General features: G+C 45.3%; 1 protein-coding gene across 1 annotated transcript; it reads left to right on the top strand.

Moving 5' to 3' along the window:
- The first annotated feature begins 382 nt into the window (after positions 1 to 382).
- M1AP (meiosis 1 associated protein) lies at positions 383 to 24,700 on the top strand. Its single transcript, XM_009955652.2, has 9 exons — positions 383 to 631; positions 6,000 to 6,182; positions 11,432 to 11,609; positions 19,907 to 20,080; positions 21,080 to 21,230; positions 22,375 to 22,516; positions 23,073 to 23,279; positions 24,130 to 24,285; positions 24,563 to 24,700. Exons 1-9 carry the CDS (start codon positions 383 to 385, stop codon positions 24,698 to 24,700), a joined length of 1,578 nt encoding a protein of 525 aa, XP_009953954.2.
- Positions 24,701 to 25,886: the final 1,186 nt, after the last annotated feature.

The following is a 25,886-nucleotide window of genomic DNA, read 5'->3' as shown; positions in this document are numbered from 1 at the left end:
CTTCTCTGCTGGAGACTGATGCCACGCACCTGAGCCATCCATACGGCAGGATCACGCAACACACCGCACAGCTCATCCGTGGGCTAGGCATGCTCCAGCTGCGTCCGTAAGAGTGTATCTGCCGTGCATTTTCTTTAGTTGAACCATTTTGTTTTCTGACCGTATGCATTTTCCTTTGTCTTTGTGGGGGTCTGTCTTAGAGTATGGATAATGATTGCTTTGGAGAGAGCTGTGGGAGTCCAATTCATTACTGTCTGGTATGTCTCAGATGGCTTTCAAGTGAATGGGAAAGGGAGAGTCTCACTCACTGCTAGTATTTTTTCATTTTTCCTGTTCAGGTGCAGATGGATAACTAGACATCTCATACCCATGTTCAGAAGCCATGAATTCCAGAAAATTACTCTCAGAAACACGGAGAACATTTCCTGCTACTAAAGTACACTGCCAGCAGCCATCACGGATTCTCATTGTGGATGTCACATCACCTTCCTGGACCAACACTTGTTCTGTGCTCTCTGAAGCTCTGGAAAACACGCTCTGTTTGGCGTGCAGTTTGGCAGGCCCCTGCCGTGTTCCCCTGCTGAGCCTCTACATGGTGCAGAACCAGCAGGAGTGTGTGCTTCCCTTTACGGTAGGTGTGAAATTCTGTCTCTTGGTTTCCAACAAACATGAATGCCATATATTGTTGCAGTTCAGTAAAGAAAGTTTTGATTTACTACAAGCATATATCTAAAAATTAATCAGTCTCAAAGAGCATTGTTCCATAGACTTCATGGAAGAGGTGAATTTTATGAAAGAATGATGTTTGAAAGGAGGAATGTCATATTTTTGATCTGTGAAGTTGCTCATGTGCATAAATTAGGTTTTGTGCTGTTCCCTTCTAAAACATCTGTTGTATTTCTCCCTTCATATGCTACTTTCTGCATGATCTGTATTGCTTCTCTATCAAAATTATCCAACACGACTCTACAGCTGTAGTAATTTGGATGGTGAAATGGTCTGTACACCTGTTGATTACACAAATATTACCACTTTGGGAGAGGTTCCAGACATTTAAGGGGAAAGGATCAGAACTCAAAATATTTTTACCAAATTTGAGAAACATTCTGAAATTACAGAATGATAGAATCATTTAGGTTGGAAAAGACCCTTAGGATCATCGACTTCAACTGTAAGCCTAGCACTGCCAAGTCCACCACTAAACCAAGTCCCTAAGTGCCTCATCTAGATGTCTTTTAAATATAGAAATCTAAGGAAGAACAAGTATTTCACTCATCTAGGGATATGCAGCAGAATAAATATAGATGGAGAATGACTAGCAGCTCTACAATAAAAGGTTGGGATTATAAAGCATCATAAAGTTAGCAAGAATCTGTGAAGTCATACTATTATAAACAGTCACGCTGAGCACCCTCACTTGCACTACGTTAGTGCAAACACACAGTATTAACCCTTCCACTTTATTCAACAATAGTGAAAACATTCTGTCGAGTTTTCATATCTCAGGAAAGGTAGAGGCCAACTGGGAAAAATAATCATAGGTCAACAGTGATTTAGCAAATGGGGTCTGTAAGAAGAGCGTGGCTAATGGTGGTGTTTACTTTGTAGAACAGGTTATAGATAATGTGAAAAGGGTAACTAAAGGGATACCAGAGAAACGTTTTCTGGAGATACTGTGAAATCACTATGATTAGGGGCTTTAAGAACAGACAGTTGTCTTGCTTCGTAGGATGAATTTACATGTAATTCATGTTACGGTAGGATGGACTAGGTAAACTGTTTCACAGCGGGTTCCAGGCCTGTTTTCTGTGATTTTGCATTATGTCCAAGTTACTTTGTAAGCGCTTGGGGACAAACACCTGCTTTTGTATTATAGCTAGGTATGTCCTGACACTGATCCAACAGGTGCCGGCTGACAGCAACCTGAGATCTCATTTGGTAATCGTGGGTTACCAGAGCACAACTTTTCTTTGACACGATCCCTCTACTTGCCCCATCCTACCCGCTCATGATAGGCTGTCTTTTTTATTTAAACAGCAATACCTCATTTTGATAATCACAGTTTTTAAAGGCAGAGGAACCCTTAGATCACTGTTTGTCTTCCTTCATATTACAGGCTATTATATTTCACTAAAGTACCCATATACCGTTAAAGCACTTCCTTCAGAAAGGCATCTGGTTTTGATCTGAAGATATTACAGGACGGAGAATCAAGTACTTCTGCTGATAATGTCTTCCAGTGGTTAATCACTGTCATTGCGAAACTTGCACCTGGTTTCTAATTTGCATTTATTGACTTAGCTTCCAGGGATTTGTTGATATATTTCCTCTTTTGGCTATATTGAAGAACCTGCTTGTATTTTATACTTACTTACTTCTAAATATAAGGAGGTCCCTTCTCAATCTCCTAGCTGGTAAATGAAAGAGAACAAAGCGTACGTCTAACTGCAAGGCATTTTTACAGGCCCTTAACAACTTTACAAGCCCTTCTATGTATTCACTCTTCTGTTTTTTTGGATGCTACATTCCAATACTGGACTCAGCAATCCTGTACAGAGAGCTAAAAAATACCCCCGCCTCCTGTTTGAACAACTGGTAATCGCATCAACTCTTTTGCCGTCGTATTGTGTTTCTCTGGCACTTGTCCAGTACAGCAAAGTTCACACTCAAAGACTTCGAGCCAGTAGTGCACACCTGGTTGACAGGCACAGCTCTAGCGTGAGCCCCCACTCCCCTTCTCCCCAGCTTTGCTTGGATGTCCTGCCTAGTGAGCCATCTCTTTATTTTAGACAACTGCTGTTGCACTGAAGGCTGTTTTTCAGAACTGTTCTTTCTCTATTTGGAACAGTAAACTATAGCAAGATGACTAACTTCTTCAGAGGACCTAATTTTACTAATAATGGTATCTGATCCTCTGCATCTTCTGGAATCAGGAGCAGTTTTACCTCTCTACCTGATAAACATCTGTTCCATTTCAGCCTTCTTCAGAAATACCAGGGTTTCATTGGTTTTTCTGCGCTCCTGAATTTGCCCTTTTGTCTCCACAGGGCATGCTGTTGATCACATTGACTTTCTGATCTAGCTAGAGAAAAACTTGATACTTCTCAGTGAGGACCATGACAGAGCTATATTAAATGTTGCTTATTAGACAAATCATATGAAGCCAGGAAAGCCCTGGAGCTGAAAGTGGAGACTGGGAGAGTACACGGGAAAGTGTCACGTACGGTTACCCTTTTCTTAAGTCTTTCCTGGACATTTGTTTATGGTCTCTGTTCCTACTGGTCTCCCCTACTGGCCTAACTCTTAACAAGTCCAAAGAGCTTCCCTGGAAAGTGCAGGGGAATGCCAAAGAAAAGGAAACCAGGAAGAAAGTAAACAACTGTGGAGGACAACAGATGGTGACAACAGGGTAAGTGAGCGTTAAAGCATTAAAAAATTTTAACGTGTGACTAAGGACTCTGAGCAGAGCACCTCCAGCTGACGGGCCCTCTTCCTACTGGTTTTCCCTTGGGATGGGCAGCCATCCCCCACAGCTCCGAGCCCCTCTCTGACAAAAAAGGGCTGAAAAATAAACAAGGAGAGAAAGACATTAACTACAGGGACTAGCGAGTTACGGAAGTGAAGTCAGAAGGACCCAGAGAGGGCAGGAGCACAGCGCGTACCCCAGCTCATGGCCAGCTTTCATCTCTCATTTTGGCAGCTTCTCTCTGGAAGCAATGTAGTGTTGCAGATTAAAATGTCTTGCTGGACGCACAGCATGGAGTTATGAATTATTGGAATTGTGTAACGAAAGAGCAGGGTCACATGTGAAGAGACACGTCAAGGCCTGTGGCACTGGGCTGGGTGTCAACGCCCAGAAGATGAGTGCAGTCAGAAACAGTTAAACAACACAATTTGTGCTTAGAAGTTTAACTCGCGTCCCAAGCCTACGCCAGAGTTGAAACTAGCATCGACTTAGGAGGGGGCTCGCCTAAGGTAACATTTAAAGTAGCTCTTCATATACAAGAGAAAATGCAACTCTGCTGGTGCCAGTTCCAAAGGACAGGTACTTAGCTGGACTTCAGGCTACCCTGCAGCCTGTGCTGAGCCCTGTTCTGCCACAGTTAGGGGCAATACTGGACCTGAGGCAGCTGGTTTACATCTGCGTGAGCTGCAGCTGCCTCCTGGGATTGCAGAAGAGCATCTGAACTGCAGGGAATGTTGCTGTAGCACTTTGAAGAGGCTCCTGGCTGCATCTTCTTGGTACATTTATCAAAGATTGCTAACTTCACAGGAGAACTGACATAATGGGCCAGACACTTCTTGCACTGTAGAGTACAAAGTGCGGTGTCTTTACTTAAGACTGCTTTCTTCACCAGACCCAACTTTCTTCCCCACCTTATTTGCAGAACCATCGGAGCTGTTTGTGAACTCATGCCTGAGCCCCCGGTTCATAACCTGGTTATGCTGCAAGACTGTGCTGTAAACATGGCTGCTCAGGAGTGGTTCAGTGAGTGAGAGCTCCAAGCTTCTGAAGCAAATGGGTCATATGTTCATCTATTGCCTCTTCCGTGAGGAAGGTGACCTCCGCAGTGTCTTATATTGCTTCAAACTAATAATCTCTCCTATGGCCAGAATTTGACAGTTGACCTCTCAGCTCCTTTGAGTTCTTGTTGAAGCTCAGGTGAGCTGACATCTGCGTGAAGACTAGCTGAGATGCTCCACACACCTTTGGATCCTGGGTGCTCCCTAGCATTTTCCTGTCTGTGCTAAGGAAAGGTCATGGCTCAGTAACAGATACCAGGTAGCCTCGACTAATATTGTGTGGAGAAAGAGCATGAGAGGGGTCTACCATGATCCTGGCCAGCCTGGTTTGTATTCAGACTGCCTTCTGTGGATTTGGATGACCACTATAAAGTGATACCAAGGTCAAGGAAGTGCTGAGCAACGTATGTGATATAAGGGTTCAGCAGCCCTGGACTGCAGGTAATCTAAATCACTAGAGCAGGCAGTAAGAATATGGCTCAATATCCTCCAATCCATGCGACTGATGTAAAGCATCATCGTGGAGCACAATGGGTTAATAATCTGTGCATTTACAACATTCATCTTGCCATAATGAGTGAGACCGGCTGTCCCTGGGGCAGCCATTGTGCAGCAGTAGCTGTTGCCTAAAGGAATAGAACATTTTTTACAGATGACAGCTATAGAATAGTTTTTCATTTCTAACACTTGCTCTGGTAGCTCATCTTTGAAACAGGAGGGTCCACAGACCTTCCACCAGCGTTTGCTTTTTCGATGATCATTACTGTGGTGAATGTCCTAAAGGAGCAGTGTAAGAGCATTAGAAATGCCCTCCTGAGTCAGGCCAACGGTCCATCAGCCCAGTCTCAACAGAAAAGGCTGTTTTGGGGGAATGCCCTGACCCACTCACTTTCTGCAGTTCACTCTCCTCACACTCCCCTAGTTCCACAGCTGTTGTATTAAGAATCATGGAGGATACATTTGAGGCTATTCCTCTTGATACCTGCTTCTTGACCTGTTACGCCTGAGTTTGTGGAACCCCTTTTTGAACCTGTTGCCACAGTCTGACTCCAAACCCTCCTGAACGCAGGTTCCAGGGGTCCACAGCTCGATGAGTGAAGGAGCATGGATATAGCAGGGGGAACTGTGGCCTGGGGATATCACACCACCTCAGTGCTCCTATTCATGTCTCAAGTTCTGCCTTTGTGTTATGCAGGGCCAGCAGAGAGGGGCATGCTGAACTACTACATTTTGGCTAGCAGCAGGCAACAGGTAGACAGCTGGAAACTTGAGGAGTGATCACGTGTGTTGTTACTAGCATAACAATCAGCTGGTTTTGATTCATATCGCTGTTCGCTGCCTTATAACTTGGCTCCTGCCCCAGTCTTATCTCAGTGCTGTGAATTCAAAAGCCTCCCTCCATGTTACAGAAAAATATTTCATATTGTCAGTTTGACATTTCCAGTCTTTCAATGTCATCAAATACTGTTTTGCAGCAAGTGAAAGAAAGCTTTGCACAAATTCAGGCCTGCATTTCGGAGCTCCGTTCACTACCAAGAGAAGGCTCTTTCCCACAGTGGGGAAATGGAGTGGTACAAGCTGTGCAGGATGGATTGCAACAGTTCAAACAATACAGCAGACACACAGCAGCAGGAGGCTCAACAAATAGTTCTGTTGAGGTAAGAAAACGTTGGGAAGGCAGTGGAAGTCATCCACCAGACTTGCCACTTGTTAGTACATTAAGATGATAGTCTGTGCGGTACCTAAGGTCCATGGGAGGGAGAGAGTAATTAAGAAAATAAACCCTCCAAAAAACAAACTCATGGCAATTTCTGAATGCTTATGGAAACTGGAAAGATTCAGATTTGAGTTGCTTATGGAGACTGACTTACTTTACAGTATAGAAGAATGAATTGAATTTCCAGGGTTTTGACTACAGACTGGTCATTGTCTTAGCACAGTCCTCTTCAAATCCATTTTCAGGGTAAAAATAAAATATGGTCAGTATTTGGAATAACAAGAGGGTTTGCTTATAATTAGCATTTTTCTTTTCTCAGGGGCAGCTTGGGAGTTCCACAGGGCTCCTACTCTGCAAATTGTAATGGGGTTCCCTTACAAGACATCATTGGCAACGGCTGTGTGAAATAACTGAGAGTCCAAAAAGACCATTATAAGCTCTGTACAACAGACAGCCCCTGAAACTCAGGCAGCATCATGTCTGTTCTTGGCATGCATCCCTACACTGGGTGAATGGAAAAGGGATAATCTCTGACACCTTTATGTCAGACACAGAAGAACGGCGCAGTCCAGTTGCTTTGCCCGTGCCCCAAGGAATTAGGGAGAACTGTGCCTGCTGTAATCCTGATGCACTAGTACTTTATCCCCACTCCTTGCACTTTACAAGGCCCTGAATAAGGTGCAGCTGCTAATGCATTAAGAGCACTTGCTCTCTTACTTCCCACTTCATGAATCATGCTCTGTATTAATTCCAGTATACCCCAAACAAAACAGCAGCAAACCCACAACACTCAAACAACAACCAAACAAAAATCTGCTCTCAAACATGCGTGGATCCTAACTTGAAAGATTTCCTAGGGAGGACAAGAACTCTGTAGTCCAGGAGATGTGGCCATTCTTCAGAAACTTTATGCAGCAAACTCTACTTAAATTGCTGCGTAGAGAATATCTGCCAGAAAATATCTTGTACAGCATTAGAGAACCCTTGCAGAGGGTCAGTTGAACAGGTAGGAGGAGCTCCTTTAGAAGCCTCTCGCTGGCAGCTGAACATTTAATCTCCTTCCCTTCACCACATTCAAAATAGTGTCCACATTGGAGACTCTGCATCTCCCCGGTTTCTGTACAACAGCAAATACAGAGACATCAGTCACACTTGCCAGCTCTAGTCCTCCCTCCAAGTTGCTTCATGCTGACTATATTTCAGTCCCTGTTTCCGCTGCCTTACTTCCCTTTGAGCTGTTTGTGACAGGCATCAAATGTTTCTTCCAAGAACACATGCCTTGTAAAGCAAAGGGAAACAAAACCTAAATGAAGAATAGCTCTTCTTGTGGCTTCATTAGTACATACAATCTGTAGTGATCCTGTATCATTTGAAAAATACCCAAATTAAAACTGGAGAGAGAATTCAAAGAATGTAGGGATCTTAAGTATTACAGTACACTTGATTTTCGCACAGGTACTGGAGAGGGTCCTGAGGGCTTCCAAAAGGCAAGACATCATACTTGCCTATCTTAAGGAAACTTTAGCCCAAAGTTTAGTTCTGTGGAGAATTTCAAGGACAAAGGACTTTTTCCAGGCTAGCAATCCTTCCCATTCTGCATACTGCATGAATGTAACCTGTGGATGAAATTCAGCCTTCTGCAAATCTCAAGAAAAAGTGTTTCACAGACCTAAATGCAATCTAAGGGGCAGCCTTAGTCTTTCACATGAAGGTGAATAAGCACCATCAGATCACTGAGGATCCAGGAAGTGAGCAGAAGAGCACCTACAATTCTCAGGTCTTTGTTCAAAAACAAAAGCCAGTGATCACAGAAAGGCAGAATGGTATTTCACCCTTACCAAAGGTCATGTTTCTAAAAAAGGCAGCTTTCTGCTTCAGATACTTCAGGGACTGAAATCTTTCAATCTGAAACGTTTTCATCACAAACATATTTTTTATTCAGAGTAAGTTGGATTTTTATTTCTGTTTCTTTTTCTCAAAAGGCATTTGAATGATTTTGCTCAGATACAGTATCTTTTGAAGAAGGAAAAGAAAAAAAAGATACCTTCTTGGAAGTGAAGCCTAGAAAACTTAAGCCAGTTAAAGTAGGCATTTATCCTGTTAAATTCAACTGTATCAGGTAGACCACGTGTGGTGACCGAGCACTTAACATCTCCCACAAGCATTTTCTATTTAGTGCACTGTGAAGAGAAGTAGCAATTCTGTTTCTGCGATACTTCAAAGCATCAGTAAAACACTGGCACAGGCTGCCCCGAGAGGTGGCGGATGCCCCATCCCTGGAAACGTTCAAGGCCAGGTTGGACAGGGCTCTGAGCAACCTGATCCGGCTAAAGGTGTCCCTGCTCACTGCAGGGGACGTGAACGAGATAACCTTTAGAGGCCCCTTCCAAGCCAAACTATTCTACGATTAGAAAACATATTAAGAGAAGTATTTCTGCATTGAACTATAAGGGCATGGGCAAGAGAAAATAAGCCCTAATTTATGAAACGTTTGGAACTCTCTAGTTCCATCAGTCTTATCTGGAGTGTTGTTATCAGAATGTAATGCTTTGTATGTCATTTTGGTGCATCAATGCCCCATCGCCAGACTGACACCTCGGTCACGCTGTTACCGAGATACAATAACCCATGGTGCTGGCTGGAACAGCAAATCACAGGCATATAATTGGAGTCAGTAAACTGCTGAGGAGTAAATAACTGGGAACAAGGAAGATCACTGCCTGTGAAATCCTGCGGCAGAGGGAGCGTGCACAGCTGGGCAGAAGGAGAAGCGGCAGCCAGCGAGGGGCCAGACCTGTCGCTGAGGTGCGCTGGCTCGTCTCAGCAGAGAAAGTTACCATTCCTGTTTGTGCAGCCTTCTCTTCTGAAAGGGGTGCTCTTTTTTGCTCCTGCTCTTTTGCTTCTAAAGCGGCACAAGTTAAACCAAAAAGCTTTCCACTGGCAGAAGAGACTATTCCAGATCTGCACACCAGCACCGCTGCTGCTGTACTGCCTGCGGCACAATCCCTCCGCCCACGCTGCGGGCAGGGCTGCAGGGCAGCAGCAGCAGCAAAGCATGCTGCAGGCAGCCAGCACGCGCCTGCTGCGGCTCCGCGGGAGGAAGCGGGAAGGACAGGACAGGACCGTGAACCGCAGCAGGACAAAGAAACACAGTATGTCGGAAGCTGCTGCTGAAGCGTGCTTACACGTGAGCCAGCAGAAACACAAGCGCCTAAGGAGGTGTTACGGTTATAGGAGGAGTACAGTTTCTGTAGCATGAGACCATCCATGATGGCTGATATTTATCGTACCAGAGCGCGACTCACAATTTGCTTGTGCAAATCAGGTGTCATCTTCAGGCAAACGTGCATTTTCCTAACAGTTAAACCGCAAAGAAGCGAGGATGTTCCTAGCTGACTAGTAAACATAGGAAGCAGACCTTGTTACGACCTGCAGACATTACAACCCAAATCTGTCTTAAAAGTTTGGAAGACTCTTACTGTTTTGAGATCCTGACTTCAGAGGGGAAAACCCACCAGCCTCAGCGAAGCTACATCTCAGCAGCAGCTACAGGGCAGGAAACGTGGCCAATCTGCAGTAGGACAAAAAGCATTTTTGAAGTCACCAGTAGCCCATTTTTCGGTCAGGTTAGGAAGTATAATGGCATTAAGGGATTACATCTGGAAACTGTGGTAATATGAAGGGAAGTCACAGTAGCTACCTGGGTTTTGGTACATGGTAAAATATTTCTCCTGGCCTCTGACCAGCATGTGCTAGTGTGACTCGGGTTGTGGAAAGGGTAAGTCGGAGGTGACAGGCTACAGATGTAATGTAGCCCTGGTTTGGATGAAATAAAGGTGCATCAGTGGAGCGAGTGCTCTGTCTAGAGCTCTGCAAGAGGTAATTGTCTCCTTCAGACGGTTCAACTACCCCCAGCTCAAGGACAGTCCCGGTTAGCCATCTTCAGTAGTTCCTAAAAGGAGCTCACAGTCATTTCTTCATTTGCAGTAACTCAGAGGCAAACTAGGGAGAAGTTCGGCTGGAGGGGTATACTTTGTTAGGGAAATCAGGCTTTGTCTGGTATCAGCAAGGCTGCCACAACTCCATGCCCCCAGGCCCAGCCGGTTGTGAGGCTGAGCATGTGTTCCCAGCAGGCAGAGGCACACAGAGCACAGGTATAACACACATCCACGGGTGTGGTTGGTCCCACAGATCACAGACAGACACTCTGAGCACTCACCCAAACAGACTGCACCAATGGCCTCAGCCTGCTCTCCGCTCCGGCTAAGCAGGACGGAGGTCCACTAGCCAGAATAGATATGTGTGTGCGTGGGTGTATAGACATAGACACGCACGTACCTGTTCTCCAGACCTACAGTGTGCATCCCTCCAGCAGCTGGGCTCAGACACTCAGTCTGCCCAGTAGCTGCTCCTGGATCCCAGTCTCCCCACTTGCTGGCAGGCGGACATACGAGTCCCCGGGGCTGCAGCCCCACTCCGGTTGCTGGTACAGACCGTCCCGTGTACACACACATGGACAGAGCTGGCCAGGACTCCCCTCATCCCTCCAATAGCCAGCTCCTCCTGTGGTCTCACCCTTTGAGACCCCCTTGCTGCCAGGCCATTTCCCCTCTTCACCAGCCGGTCCATTTTGGACATTGCTAATGGTCACGTGCTCACCCGCACTTGCTGCGGCTGCTGCACCGAGACCCCCTGCCACACGTGCCCACAGGAGAGCTCCCACCCTGGACAGAGCTGGGAAGGAATTTAAGAAGATGGGACAGGCTGTGGTGATCAGGGCAGGGCCTGGCCAGGCAAGCATCCTGACCAGCCAGCTATTAACACAGGACCAGCTCTTTTTGTCCCTCAAAGTCTCAAGCAGAGTCCCTCCTGCACACACACAGACTCACTGACTGTAAGCACAAAGCATAGAATATAAGACAGTTGCGGATTGTTTCATCTTCTTCCAGCAATGGCACAAAACCTGTTGGTGTTCCTACAGTGAACCCCTCAATCCATTTCATATTGGCTTACATATAAGGCAAAGCTCAAAAAAGTCTTTTAAATCTGCTTTTGAATAGATGAGATATTTCAGTAAGATTTCTCTCCTCTCTCCGTAGCGGGACCTTGCTGTTCAAACAGACCAGGCATCATTGCCTGTCCAGAGAGGATTAGGATAGAGGCAACTCTTGCACACGATTTGTGTTTCAGATCACAATTTTGACTAGCCAGTCCAGCAAAGAAATGGTAAAGCAGCTGGAAAAGAAGTTAAAAGACGTAGACCTTGTGAGTCTGCGACGAATACAAGTCATTGAGGTTTTGAAGAGAGACTTTCTGGAGCCTGAGGATGTGGAACAGCGGGTGGCAGCAGAAGAGCCCAGCAGCAATGGTAAGTGTTAAGACAGATAGGGTGGTCAGGGAACTTATGGCTTTGGACAGCAGGACAAGCACTAGTTCTTGCTTTGGTCCAATATATGCCACTTTCCTTTGTGCAGTTTAGTGTCACCCATATAAGTGGGAACTACTGTGCCTGGAAGAACAGCAAAAAGCTTGTACCACAGCACTTCTCTGGGCAAAATTGGCATGTAGGCTTCATGCATTACTGCATCTCTTGGTATTACCTAAAATTGACTTCACGTACAATACAGCTTTACTGAGGGATTAAAGAAAAAAAGGCATAGAGTTTATGAGGGTAACAAGCACACATGTACCCATCCTGCTGAACATCACCCTGGGCAATTGACTGGCTGATCAAAAGGTCCTTGGTGCAGGCAGAGGCAACCAGAATCCTTGAAGCAGGTGGTCAGAGGAGAGAGAAGCAGGCAGACAGGCAGAAGTGAGGGAAGGAGAAGCAGGCAGGCTATTTACAATTTCAGTGATCCTACAGAGATAACCCCCTCCTCCCCCTTGCCAACTCAAGATCTTGTCCTTTTACACAATGTTTGGTTTCTAAGTAATTCTTAGCCTTTAGTCCTTTCCCCCAGACTACATACTGCACTGTGCTGGGAAGAGTTACTTTCCCAGGCCAAGTCAGGTACTTACCCCGTTGATGAGCTGGTTTTTTCCACTGATGTTGTTCTTGCTTAGCTGCTGCTTCTTTGCTCTATGCTTAGGGCAGTTTTTCTTGAGCTCTTAAGGTTGTACCTCTTGTAACCAGTAATTGCACACCAAGGAGTTCTTCATAGCCCTGCAGCCTCTGTTTTCCAAGCCAGGTCTCCATTTCAGAGGCCATACTGCTGACACTTAAACTCCCAATCAACCAGACACACCTGGTACCAAGCTCTGGTTCAGACAGTAAATTCTCATAATGAACTGATAATAAGCTTAAAAACCTGGGTCCTGATGCCTTGCAAAGTTAGTGTAAGACCTGTTACTAGCAATGATAATATTGTTTTTACTGAGTGACAGGCAGCACTGGATGTTGTTGCCTTCCCTGTTTCTAGTTGTTCTTCTTTTCTGATTGCAGTAGCAAGTTTCTGGTCAATTGGCAGAGTAGGGACTGGGAATGTTCAGGTGGATCGTAGATCCCCTTTTGCCCTCTCCCTCGCACACCTGGCCATAGGCTTATTAGTGAAAGAGCTAGTGCACCCCAGACCCTGATGTTATTCTTCCTGGCTACATCTCTGAAGAAGAACTTATGGTGCTTTTTTACCTATTGGAACGCCTTCCCTCTGTTTCTGAAAAAAAAAAAAAAAAAAAAAAAAAAAAAAAAAAAAAAAAAAAAATTCATTGTATTAGAAAAAATTCCAGTAAAGAACATTGAAGTTGCAAGATTTACCATGCAGGAAGTGCAAGAATTAGTGCTGGGTTCACCTGCAGCCCTTCTCCCACTACAAAAGAAACATCGTGGTGCAGCACTTAATTACGAGGTTCATCCCACCATGGATATTTCTTCCACTAGCTTGTTTAGTGGCTGTTTGAACATACCTACGTTTTTAATATCCAGAGCATTGCTGTGATGTTGCATCCTGCCTTTATATTTGTAGCACATCGAAAAATCATCTCTTTTTAAATCCTCTGCCTGAAAAATTAATTTTGTGCCCTCTCCATCTCAGCTTATTGGCAGCAAATGACAGAAATTACAGTTTCCAATTTATTTTTTGTGATTTTGTTTTATATAGCTCTACCACAGAGCTCAGAGATCTTTAAATGTGTGAATCCGATTAGCCTGAAAAAACTTAACCTATTTGTAACAGCTTTGGTAAATTGCTCTCAAAATCTCTTTTGACCTGCTGTAGGGCTTTAATGTTAGATTGCTAGAGTTGGAGCTCTTTTCTTGGTTGCCCCTGTTGTCCTCTATGTGAGGTCTTAACAGTTACCGGCCTCCATGTGTACCAATGAGAGCGGAAGTATTTTCTGACTGCGTTTCATGGAAGGTCTTTGCACCATTGTAGGCTTCTGTCTCTTTCTGCTGTTCCAGCTGCTGGACCTCATGTCTGCTTTGTGAGGATCAGTGTCCTGCTAGCCAAACTTCCTCACAGTTCTTTCGTCTCACTGTCCCAAATTTTCAAAAGGGATGGTTTAAATCTGGTCCCCAAATCAGGAAGCTCTCCTGTCCAATGCAGCTTTTGACCAGAACACAACTGACTTTTTATCCAACCATTCTGGGTATTACTTTCAGAACAGCCTTCCTGTCAGGCAGGAGGGTTGATAGGAGGCAGCTGTTACTGGCACCTCTCCCCTCTCTCTTGTGCAGCTGTTTCTTGGGTACGAAGGGGCTGAGTGCCTCTACATCTGACTTCTGACATTCACTGCAGTAATCCTGACACGTTCTTCACTGTGCCCAACATTCTGCTTCTCCAGAACTTTCTGTTAAAAATATACCTAAAATCAAGGGTTTGTTTCTCTCCTGACTTTATATCCACGACTCCTGGTTTCAAGAAGGAGAACAGGAACATGCTGTTTTCCTGGCTTCACCCGTCTTTCGTAAATACATCCACCATCTGTCTGTAATGACTGACCTGGACCTTGGTAGAATAGACCAGAATGGTCTGTTTGGTGTTTCACCTTTCTTTCCCAGTTAACTGGATGCATTAATGTTTTCTTTTTAACAGACTGCATGTCATATTTCCTCTGGGAGATAACTCTCTGGGCCATCATACAACTGGAGTAAAGGAGTTTTTGTTTTATATACTGACAGACTTCAAGAATACGACCTAATTTTGTTCCCTTCATAACACCAGGGTACAGTTTTATTAGATTTCTGAATCAAGCCCACAGTTTCTGGAGAATCAAGACATTCTTTAGAAAGACATCTAGTTTTAAGGTAAAGAAATAAGGTGAAGTCTGTTATAGACCTGCAACAGCCACCCATTAGCACGAACACCCAGGGTGTAGGCAGTAGAAATGGAACTGACTCCGACAGTGATGAGCTGTAGCTCTTGATTATTACAAGATTTTTTTTTTCACCCCAGGACCCAAATTTTCTTACTGGCAGACTCCCTGAAAGGAAGTAACAGGTAAGTACTCAGATACAGCATTAGTGCAGTCAGGCAGTTCTTTTGCATGCAACAGTAGTGCTGAGTTTTATCCTCCCCAAACCTCAAAAACAAGCTGATAATTTCTTTCACTGTGTGTGGTTACACTATTTAAGGTGACACGAAAATGAAATTTTAAGCACAGTTTGCAAAAATGTTTACAGTATGATTTAGGTAGTGGTGAACATCATATGTGTATTTAAACCAAACTGTATTAATTTAGTGACCTTCAAAATGGCACAAACTAAATACAGATTTAGTCTTGGGAAAGGGTGGAAAAAAAGAATAAACTTACTGGAAATCCCATGCAGGACGTGGGATTTCCAAGAATGGCTGATGCTGAAACATGGAGTGGTTGAATAGGAAACCAAGCTTTGCCTTTATTACATTTTAATAGCACAGCATACTTCTCTTAAATGACGTTTTGAAAAGCATTGCAAAAAGTTGCTTTCAGAAATGGAAGAAGTATCATAACAGCTTACTGCATGAACTGAAAACGTTTACTAGACAATCTGCTTCACTGAAGAAACTTGCAACAGCTAACAATATTGTTTCAGCAAATGTGGCAAGAGATGTTATATTGCTTGAGAACTACTGTCACGGTGTGAAAAACAATCCCATGCTCTCTGATGCTTATAACACAGTAGTTGTTTTAAGACTTTGCTAACACCACTGAGATTATTGGACATATATACCTATATATAAAAGCCACACCACAGGAAAACAGTTACATTAAGAATTAAGGAGCTGGGAACTATGTTTATAAATCATGTTTATATTTAGATCTTCTGTGACCTTCTATGTTTAGAAGATCACTGGAATTAATGCAAGTGTGATTATTTTTTCTTTTTTAGATAAAATTATGTTTGGAAGCTCTGAGACTTGGTTAACAATTATAACTTGGTATTCAGGGCGTACTGGAATGAAAGAAGTTGCCAAAATTTCCAGTAACAACTAAAGCTGTAATTTTGTGTACTGCATAAGCCACCATTATGGAAAGAAGCAGTCCTAAATCCCTCCCCTCCGTTCCATTCCTTCATCAAAACTGTTCAATGTCAGGAAACTGGTCTGGGCTCACACTAACCTGGGAGAAGAAAAAGTGAGCCTGTATTCAACTAACTTGCAAATCTGTGCTATAGAGTCTATCATCTCTTTTTTGTCTTTAAAGAAATCCTGCAGACCATTTAGGTGAGTAACAAACCTATATTGAGATATAGCTATTGGAATTAAATACTTACCTTTTCTCCCTCCTCCTGTCCCAGCCCTCTGAGGCATTTTGGAAGTGAAATTTAAGGACGTAAGACAAATTTTGATTAAAGAACATGAGGAGAAAACAGGGTTTGGGGCACATTTACATAGTTGTTCCCTGAAGCAGTCATCTTTGGCAAATGCCAGATAGACAGAAACAGCCTTGTTAAACTAGGCTTGCTAAATATCTGGCCAAGGCTAGAAGTTTCCATTTATGCAAGAAAAAAATACCTATAGTGTTGAATGTTTTGCCCAGTATTGCATCCAAGACAGACACTTGCGCTGGGGAAGGCATGGACAATGAGCTGGGCGTTTGGCCATGAGGGAGGTGGCAGCTGTGAAGTTTGGCTCAGGCTTTCAGTGAGACGTGTCACTTGATAATCTTGCCAGATAAAACAGACTTGTATCCCATGCTTTCAAGACACTCTCATGGACAATTCAGTGAGAAGCTTGCATTTCTTCTTGGACTCCTGTGGCGTATACGGTATTCCCCTGCTTCCTTCCTTTGGATCTTCTTTTGGACTGTAAGACCATCAAGGCTCAGACCATCTCATTGCCTTGCTTGTACTGCAGCTTCTGCAGATTATACTGCAGTATAGCCCACTGCAAGGGTTCCTGCTGGACCATTGATGAATGTTATCTCTGTTATCTTACTGTCACATAGTACTGGACGACAAATTGCTTATTCCAAACCCAAGAAGATGTGGAGATGCAAAATCTGCATCCTGAGAAGGCACCTGATTTTTCAGCTCACCCAGAAAATTTCCTCTCTTATTTACCTTATTTATCTTATAGCAGGGGGGAAAAGGGAAAAAAACCCCCACCAACATACTGTTACACTTTCCTATGGTACTGAAAGAAGGAAGGCAGGATGACGATATCCCCTCTTAGAGGCTGATTTCCAGGTTAATGCAGCTAGAAAAGACTCCAATATTTTGAAGCCCCGCAGTTGGCAAGGCTTAGAATAGCTTTGAATATGCTAAGAACAGCCTGCTGTGGATGAAAAACGCTTGCTGTTTTCTTGACAGGAGCAACCTCCTTGGGAGAGTGCATCTCTGGGCAAACAAAGACCATGTGACAAGCAACAAGGATTGCTTTTTCAAAACTGCAAAGCAGCTCCTCTGTGGGACAGAGACTAAATCTGCAATGTTTCTTTAATGATAAAACATTAGGGCCTGCCAGACTGCAGACTGGAGCAGAGATCATGATATAACATAAATCCTGTAAAGACAGCAATGCATACAGCATTTTTGGCGGGAATAGTGTGTGGGAGTGATCAGTAGGATGCGGTGGACTAGCCTCTGATTAATAACATGAGAATTAGTATTATTATCTCGTTCTTGCCCCTACCCTGTTACAAACAATTGAAGCAGCTGAGCATTGCCAAACCATTCGCTAATGGCAGTTACTATTTGTATAGGATATAGATACTGGCCCTATCTATTTCTGGTTTGGGAAAACAAAAAGCAAGCACTGAAGATAAAGCACTAGTACATTTTTAATGAACATGCTCCATCTTCTGCAAGTCCCAGGGAACCTTTTTCTATATGTGCTCTGCAGATTGCTGACCCATAAATGGCTTTGCGTATCTGCTCTCCAGGAATTTTAAGACCCATTGCACAGTAGATGTCAGCATCCCAACTTGTCCTTCCTAAGAATGGACAGCAATGAATGCAGTGAATTTGTTTTTACAGTTGCCATATATTGTGCCAGCTTAAGATGTGGAAGTGGCTACATGTCTATTACAGAAGAGAAAATAAAAAATAGAAAATATTTACTCAGGAAAGGACTAAAACATTTACCAGTGCCAAAACGCTGTCTCTCAAAACACGGATAATTCCACTTGCCATCTGTGTATACACTATTTGTCAAAGTAAATTACATGCATTTCCTGGTGCTTTGTCTTCTGGACTGTTAATGGCATCATCAGTGCATATCCCAGAGAGAAACCTAAGTTTAAAACCAGTAGGGAGTGCAGCACAGCCGAGACACAGCCAGCATGCTCTCCAGCTGCATTAGTGCATTCTGCAGGGGAATGAGAGCAAGACTCGTAGCATCAGGGCAGTGGTGATAGCTCTGTTCACAAAGAGCAGTCTCTAGAGAGAAGCAGGACATTCCCTTCAGCCACAGTATCTTCCAGTGTTGCTCCATGGGGGAGAAACTCGTATTCCCATAAGCATCAGGGAAGACTGGGGTAAGGCATGGTAGCAGTCTGCAGTCTTAAGGTACATTTTTAGAAGCTCCTACAAAACTAAGGGAAAAATCAGTTTACTGTACAGATTTGGGAAGAACTAAAAAAAAAAAAAAAAAAAAAAAAAAAAGGGAATGAAATGTCCTTCCAGCCAAGGACAGTCTGGTTGAGCATTATGAAGGAAAGTCTGCCAGTAGCAAGGACAGTGCGCAGGACCTCCCGTCGTACGTAGCAGTTCGTTCTGCTTTGCTGCAGAGGCACAGCCTACATGATCCCAACGCCTCCCTCACGGCTGGCGGGTGGAGACAGTTAGAAAGTTATGCCCTGCTGTGTTGGCCCTACCACAGAAAGTGCATTTGCAAGTTGCAGACCATTTGAAGAATTACTGTCATTACATTAGCCCTAGATCATTTGCCATGTAGAGGGAGATTAATGAATTTCTGTTTGTTGTGGTTTTTTTGTTTTTAATTCGGGAGCAGATGCATAGTGTTGTTTTTGCAAACTATAAATACCAATGCGTAAAGAAAAGATTTCTCATTGCGGGTGGATGTAGCACTGTATTTTAGTCCCCAGCTGGCCTGGTAAACACATTGGGGAAAAAAAAAAAAAAAAAAGGCTATTTCTGCTATGCATTCATCTTCTCAGAATATGTTTCACATCCTAGCTGTATGGTGACCCTACTAGTGCTACCAGGCTGTCTGTTCCTTCTGTCTTTACAAATGGGTATATTGCATGTCTTGTGCATTTTGCAAATGGTGAATAAAATTCTCTTTTTTGCACTTTTACCTTTTTATTTTTTTTTAAATTTAATCTGCCAGACTTTATGCTAGCTTCTCATTTGGCTGCACCTTTGAGTTATAATTTGGGAGTGGTTTGGGTTTTGGGGTTTTTTGCAAGGGTTTAATCTTGTTTATGGCCTCCCTGGCTCCAGTGTCCAGCCTACGTTTCTGCATTGCTAAGTGTTGTTGCTGGATCATACACATTTGTTCTGCACCTCCAACATGGTAGCTTAAATATTTGCTAACATTTTTACTTTCTCCTTTTAATTTCTTTTTAACAAGTCTAGATGTTATGCATTTCACTTGTTTGAAATTAAATGTAACGGTGCCGGATAGTTTTGACTGTTGTATCTATCCGCAAGGGTGTTCTCCTGAGGGATTGCTGTGTAACCACGCCGCACTTCAACAGTAACGTGCTGAAACATGTCCTCTGTATTGGTCAGGTCCAGGTCAAGTTTTGCTTCTGTTCTTCTCAGCTCTGTGACTGCTCCTTTAAACACGCTGAGGATGTTCAGCAATTTAGTCATGGGGCCATATGGTGAAGTAACGTTCATCTTCTGTGTGAGGAGTGGTACTTTTCCACCACTACTACAACATTCCTCATTAGTGTAGCGTGTCAGTTTTGCAGTCACAAATCCAGTGTCCCTCGCATAGGGAGAAGGAGGAAATGGTTTAAAGTGGTGAGAGGAGTCTCTGCGGCCGGTGCTAAGATGACCACAGCAGAGGGCAGTTTGCATGTTTGCATCGGTCCGCCCAACCCGTCGATGGGGAGGGTGTTGTGTGGCCTGTGGAGCAGCTCAGCTTCTAGCAGTGGCCTTTTAAGAGGGCTGGCTCGCAGTGCTGTACTGTGATTTGCATGGTAATGGCTTCTGAAGCACTTCTTGTATGAAAGCACTTGAGGGATTAAGGAGGTATAGTGTAGTGGAAAATGCAAAAGAATGTTTTCTATGGCTGAAAACATTTGTGCTTTTTCACTGTTTTTTTCCTGCAGACATTGCAATCCTGGGAATGGACATTGATGTGCAAACCATCGAGGACAATGTCATCGGCTTGGAGATGCTGTTTAAAACCTGGCTACATGACTACGGCACAGAGAGAGAACACCTCCATCTCCTCCTTCCATCAGGAGGCGTCAGCCGTGCCACTGCACCCAAGACCACCCTAAGTATTTCGTTTTCTCCCTTCCTCTGCAGGGAGCTCCTAAATCCCACAGCCTTAGAGATTACCCAGGCCTGTCCTGTGGGCATGCTCCCTCACATTTAGAGACCTAATTAAGGTCTTTGGGTGACTTCAAAAGCCGTCTGGGGTTTCCGTTGTCTCAGGCTGAGAGGGGCCATTTGCTTAGAATACCTCTGGGTTGCTGCCATGTCCTGTGACTGCTGATGCTGTAATTAATTTCCATTCTGCAGCAAAGTATGTGAATTTATAGGCACTTGGTCAAGGTAAAAGGGGCCTTACTGAGAGCCTAGGACCTTCTGGCTCAGTTGTGCAGCCATAACAATTGTGTTCCTCGTGTTTGATGCTAAAAGTCTGTGCCGGAGGGGCACTTAAATAAAGGCTGTCTTACAAAGTGACTTGGCTCGTATTTATATCTACTGATTTAGCACTAAAATAGCTAATGTTCTAGCTGGAGCTGCCAACAGTTACAGTAACGCATGGGAAAATTTATAAGGAACATGTAACTTTTTTTTCCTCTACTAGTCTAAATCCAAATCCCTAATCATCCCTGGGTGAGCACTGAAAACACCAACAGCTGCAGCAGCCATAGGTGTTTCCTGTAAGGTGTTGTCAACTGTACTGCCACCATTGCACTGCCATGGGAATCTGCACACGCAGTTGTAGCAACCCCCTTGCCATGCCTCTCCAATAAGGTACTCTGTGCCACTCTGGTGCCCATGTGCAGCTTCCTGTTGCCATCCCAGCAGCAGCACGCTTGTTTTCCTCTGGCGATCCACAGGCCAGTTCTGGACTGGAAGCAAAGATCAGAGAGCTGCTGGTGTGACTTTTTGATTATGTAGTAGCTACCATAACAGCCTCCAGACCAGCACAGGCAATTAAGATGTTTTGTTAAAGGTCGATTTTCCTTCACCCTGTAAATGCTTTGAGTGTGTCATGTGCTAAACATTGCCATCTCCAGTGGTCTAAAACAGTCTCCTTCTCCTAGTGTGCCTGAAGTGTGATTTGCAGGAGAGATTGCTTGACCCAGCTCTACTTCCTGGTTCGGTTGATGGCACCGTGAGAGCAGCAGATTTGAATTCACCCTGCCAGATGGCAGCCTGGCCGGCTACAGTGCTGTATAAACTCCGTGTTGTAAAGTAAGTGTTGTTACGTGCTTTGTGCTTGGTAACCAGAGGGCTGGTGTAACAGCAGCCTTCGCTCCGTCTGTGCAATTTCAGCTAGGACCTAGCAACACCAACCCAAAGTGCTGGGGGACTTGAAGTGCTAGTGAGCAAAATTCTGACGTGTTATGGAACAGCACATCCCACACGTGCAGACAGGAGTGCAGAGTCAAAACCGGTGTTACCACGACCTTAGCGCTTCATGAGTGTAACACCAGGGATGTTTTTCATGTAACAGCCATTTCCCTCCTGTGTGAAGTCCTGTAGACTGCAGCCATTGCTCCACTCTGCTGTTCGCTCACAACCTAATGAGGCCACAGCAATTAACTGGATGTCGAAGCCTGAGCTAACTAGTTGACGAGTAGTAAAAAAGCAAGCAAAGCCTCACAGTGCTGCATGACTACACGAAAGAATTATTCGCTTTCCTGTCAGCAGCCTGTGGCTGGTAAGCGCAGAGCATAACAAGAAGAGTGATGCTCTCTAGTGTCTTTTCTGAGGTTTATTTATAGGAAAAAATTTGTGTAATTTCTGAACTATACAGTTGTTCTTAAAATTACTCTCATCCTGTCAGTAGCTGAAGAGCACTCAGTAACTGTGCATAAATGGCCCACAGCCGAAGCACTGAAGCCACTTAACAATGCCCTGTCACGAAGCAGACGTGTGCTACGGACAGGCGACGTCAAGCACTGTAAAGTGTGTGGTGGGATGTTGGCTCTGGGCAGGAGTAGAGCACGTATCAGTGTGAGCGAAGGATAACCACGATGCAGCAAAAATCACTGCGGAAGACATGTAATTGCCTGGGTGAGATGTTGCCCAAGAGGCCAGATTAACAATCTGTTTTGTATATAAAATGCACGAAGATTGGATTTGCTTCTTGGCATGCTTTTGCCAACGCAGATACAAGGGAATCTGGAGACGAGCAAGCAAGCCTGTTTTCACTGCAGTTGCACTTTTCTGCAAGGTTTCGTAGTGACAGGCCACAGCAATACAGACATTAAGTGCTTGTAGCAGTACTGCAGCTGGTACTGCCATAGCTACTTGAGCTAGTCATCTCCTGGTAGAGTCCTCTTGCTGCTTTCACGTTGGCTGCACTTCACTAACATGAGCTGTGTATTTGCAGGGCTCTGAAATGTGAAGGGGTCTGTGAGTCTGTACTGTATGGCCTGCCCTTCATCATCAAGCCCACAAGCTGCTGGCAGCTAGACTGGGATGAACTGGAGTTAAACCAGCACAGCTTCCATGCTCTGTGTCATAGTCTTCTGGTGAGTGTGTGAAAATTTCAGTCTCACGGGGAGGGATTGCCATAGAAAGGAACAGTCAGTGCACATCTAGTAAGGTCTGTCTAGCCCGGACCAGAAAACACGTTTCAAAAGCTGCAGCTTTATCTCACGGGCCAGAGTTGGGCTTGTTAATCCCTGCAGCCAATGCATCCACTGGAAAGACACTACAGCACATCCAGCCTTAGAGAAGACTCTCTGGCCTATCAGAAATCCAGTGTTTGGAGGTGTGAAGCGCTGAAGTCGGGGTTGGAGTTAGACATGCATCTTTAACTGTGAACAGAATTAACCAAGGCTTGGGATGTGGAGGACTTTCCATTACTGACAAGTGGTAAAGCAAAACTGGATGTTTTTCTTAAGAATTGTCTTCCATTCAATTACAAAAAACCCAAACAACATACTATCCTCAACCATAATGCAGAATAGTGTTCTTATTCTGATGTGTGTGAACGTCTCTGCTCCTGAACCCAGCAGCCCCTACAGTGAAAGTGCTGAAGGAAGTGTCCATTGCTCAACATCACTTTTGGCTTTTGCCGTTTAGAAAAGGAAGTGGATGCTTTTGGCCAAACGTGAGCCACAGAACACTAGTCCAAGCTGGGACATCGCGGTGCATTCCTACTACGTCATCGTCCCTTCCGACTCTGCCACTCTACTTGTCAAAGCAGTTGCCATCAGAGAGCTCTTGCTGCCGTCAGCCTTCCCAGCCCTCATTGCTGAACATCCTGAGAGAGTGCAGGGCCCTATAGAGGTGAGCCATTGACAGCCCCACCCCCACCCAAATATCTGTGGAAAGGATCCCAATTGTACGAGTAGGGATGAGAGTAATGATCGGCCTTTACGCTGCTGCTGAAGATGTGTCTGTCTCCCTCATTGCTGGGGAACACGCATCTCCTCAGAGTGCAGGGAGAGGTGCTTTAGGCATAAGATAAATCAATACATAAAGTGCCTCCATTTCTTCCAGTAGATTCAGGCTTCTGCATTTCCTATTTGCATCCGTATGTTCTTCTGAGTTGTCTGCCTCTGCTTCAGGTGATGACCTCATTAGAGGTCCTAGCAGATGAGTAGAGGAGAAAATAGCTGTGAAAATGCCTCATGTCAGCTGGTGTATGGTGGAGCAACCCAAAACTTCTTCCCAGCAGCAACTATATCCCACAGCTTTATTCCCAGACAGCAAATGCCTGTCCTTTGGAGCACTGTTGCTTGTCTGCCGGGGGGAGGGGGAGGAGGCCTTATGAAGCAGAGAGTTGAGAGTGATGGTGCCCGGAAAGGGTGTGCCAGCCCGTTGGATGATTCTGGGCATGGGGTGGTGGTGGTGTGGTGTAAGACTATACCCTGCAAAGGAATGCTTAAATCCATTAAGACCTGGTTGCAGATGCCTCTTGTTTCTATACAGTTAGAGTGGTCCTTGTGGGTAGCATCATGGCCAAAGATCCCTTCTCCCCTCACTGCAGGGTGGCATGGAGTGTCTGTAATGCTCATCCCTGAAAAAAAAAAGCCCTCGACACTAAAAACAAACAACAAAAAAACCTCCAAGCAAACTCAACAGCCTCTACCTGCCACATCTCATAGCCGCTAGGTTCTTTCTTCTGTCTGAGCAGAGTGCCCTGAACAGCTTGGAAGTGGAAGTTGCTTATAACCCCTTGCATCTAAAAAGCAACATCTACGAATACCTGAGGAGTGTGCTGAGCAAACCTCTGCACAGGCAGCAGCCTCAGCCCAGGGACCAGCGACCAGAGCGGCATCAAGCCAAGCAGGTATGTCTCTTGCCTTTGCCTAGCCTCTGTTCTGCCCTTCCAGCCTGCTTCCTGCAGAAGGGCTGAGGGCAGCGCTGGCACCCCAGCAGTACAGGGAGGGCGGCGTATGGCAGGGCCAACGTTCCCTTGCAGCTGGCAGGGCAGAGGGATGGGAGTAGCATGAGCTCATGTGGCTGAGGAAGGGGATGCTGAACAGCTGGCATGTGCAGACATGCTCGGACAGTGCGCTGTTGGATGAGCCACAAGGTGCGTTCGTATTTTTGTCCCTGTATGGCAGCATCAGAGCAGATCCAAAGCCACAGTGGCGCCCCTTCTGATGGCTTCTCCTGTCCAAGCGTTCAGACCAGCAGCGGTGAGAAGAGGTTCCTGCGAGCGCTCCCTGCTCCCCAAAGAGTATGACGAGTTCCTGCAGTGAACCCCAGGGCACCGCTCGAGCCTGCTCATGTGCAGTAACCGCTTGGCTTCTGGCTCGGCTGACCAGCCTTACGCAGTGGGCCGGAAGCGGCCAGGCAAGACACTGAGCTTGGCCCCGGTCAGACAGGCACTTCCCATTGTTTGTTCCTCCTTGTTGTTTTATGGTTTTGTTAGTCACCAAGTCACTCTGCAGGAAGCCTGCTCCTCTGGGGCCCTCTGTCCAGCGACTCAGCTACCCTCGCAACACCCCATTATTTCCCATTCTTGTCAGCACATGTCACCAACATGCCTCAAATTTTGGTTTCTGAGACTAGGCTAGTACAGGCCACAAACCACAGATTGCTGTCAGCGGGTGCAGAAAAGCTGCAAGCAGGCCAGTGAGGAAGCCAGATAGATAAAGTAGGCAGTAACATCAAGCTGCCCTCGTCCTGCACGAGCAGGTTCAACAGGGTGCTTGAATAGGCGTAAAACAGGGCTTTTGAATTTAATTTTTAAAAGCCCAGAATGCTGCCTTCCTCAGAGCAGCACTATACATGATGATGCTGATTTGCCTGCTTCTCTAAGTGGTCTCCCTGTCCAGCTCCCCAGCTCATGAAGGGGTTTGTAGGAAGTGCCAAGCCAGCCGTAATGCCCCAGCTGGCTCCTGCACTGTGACCACTTGCTGCAGCTGAAGCTGCAGCACAGTACCCTTTCTCCCAGCCAACTGCTGCTTGGATGCTCCCCTCCTTATGGCCCATCTGTGCCTATGGGGCTGTTCTGCAAGACAACACGGCAAGTACTTTTTGGCAGAGTTCAGAAGATGGGAGGAGATGGCCTGGAGGTTTCCAGAGAGCTTCTGTCCATTGCTTGCACAGATACCAGCCTGTTTTTCAGTGCAGATGCAGGACGGCTGCCCCTGGCAGGGCAGGAGCTGAGGGCAGCTCGACTGAGCCAAGGTGGGGTGGTCTCTGGGCTTCCTGGATGCTGAGCACCTGCAGGGGTTTGTGTTCTGCTTACTTTGTTCTGATGAGTTGTTTCAAAATAAAGTTATCCACCATAATGTTCACTTACCGCCTGCAGTTTGTAACGTGTACTGTGTGCAGCAGTCCCGGCACGGCACTGACCTGCACTGCCTGAGAAACAGCTGCGGCTGACCAAGGGCACAATGCAAACACCGTGCTCCTGCGGGGACTGCAGGAGAGCAGAGC

The sequence above is a fragment of the Leptosomus discolor genome, chromosome 4, assembly GCF_034619465.1.
Source record: "Leptosomus discolor isolate bLepDis1 chromosome 4, bLepDis1.hap2, whole genome shotgun sequence".
Taxonomy (NCBI): Eukaryota; Metazoa; Chordata; class Aves; order Leptosomiformes; family Leptosomidae; genus Leptosomus; species Leptosomus discolor.
Note: the sequence above shows the minus strand (reverse complement) of the source record. Positions and strands in the feature narration are given on the sequence as shown.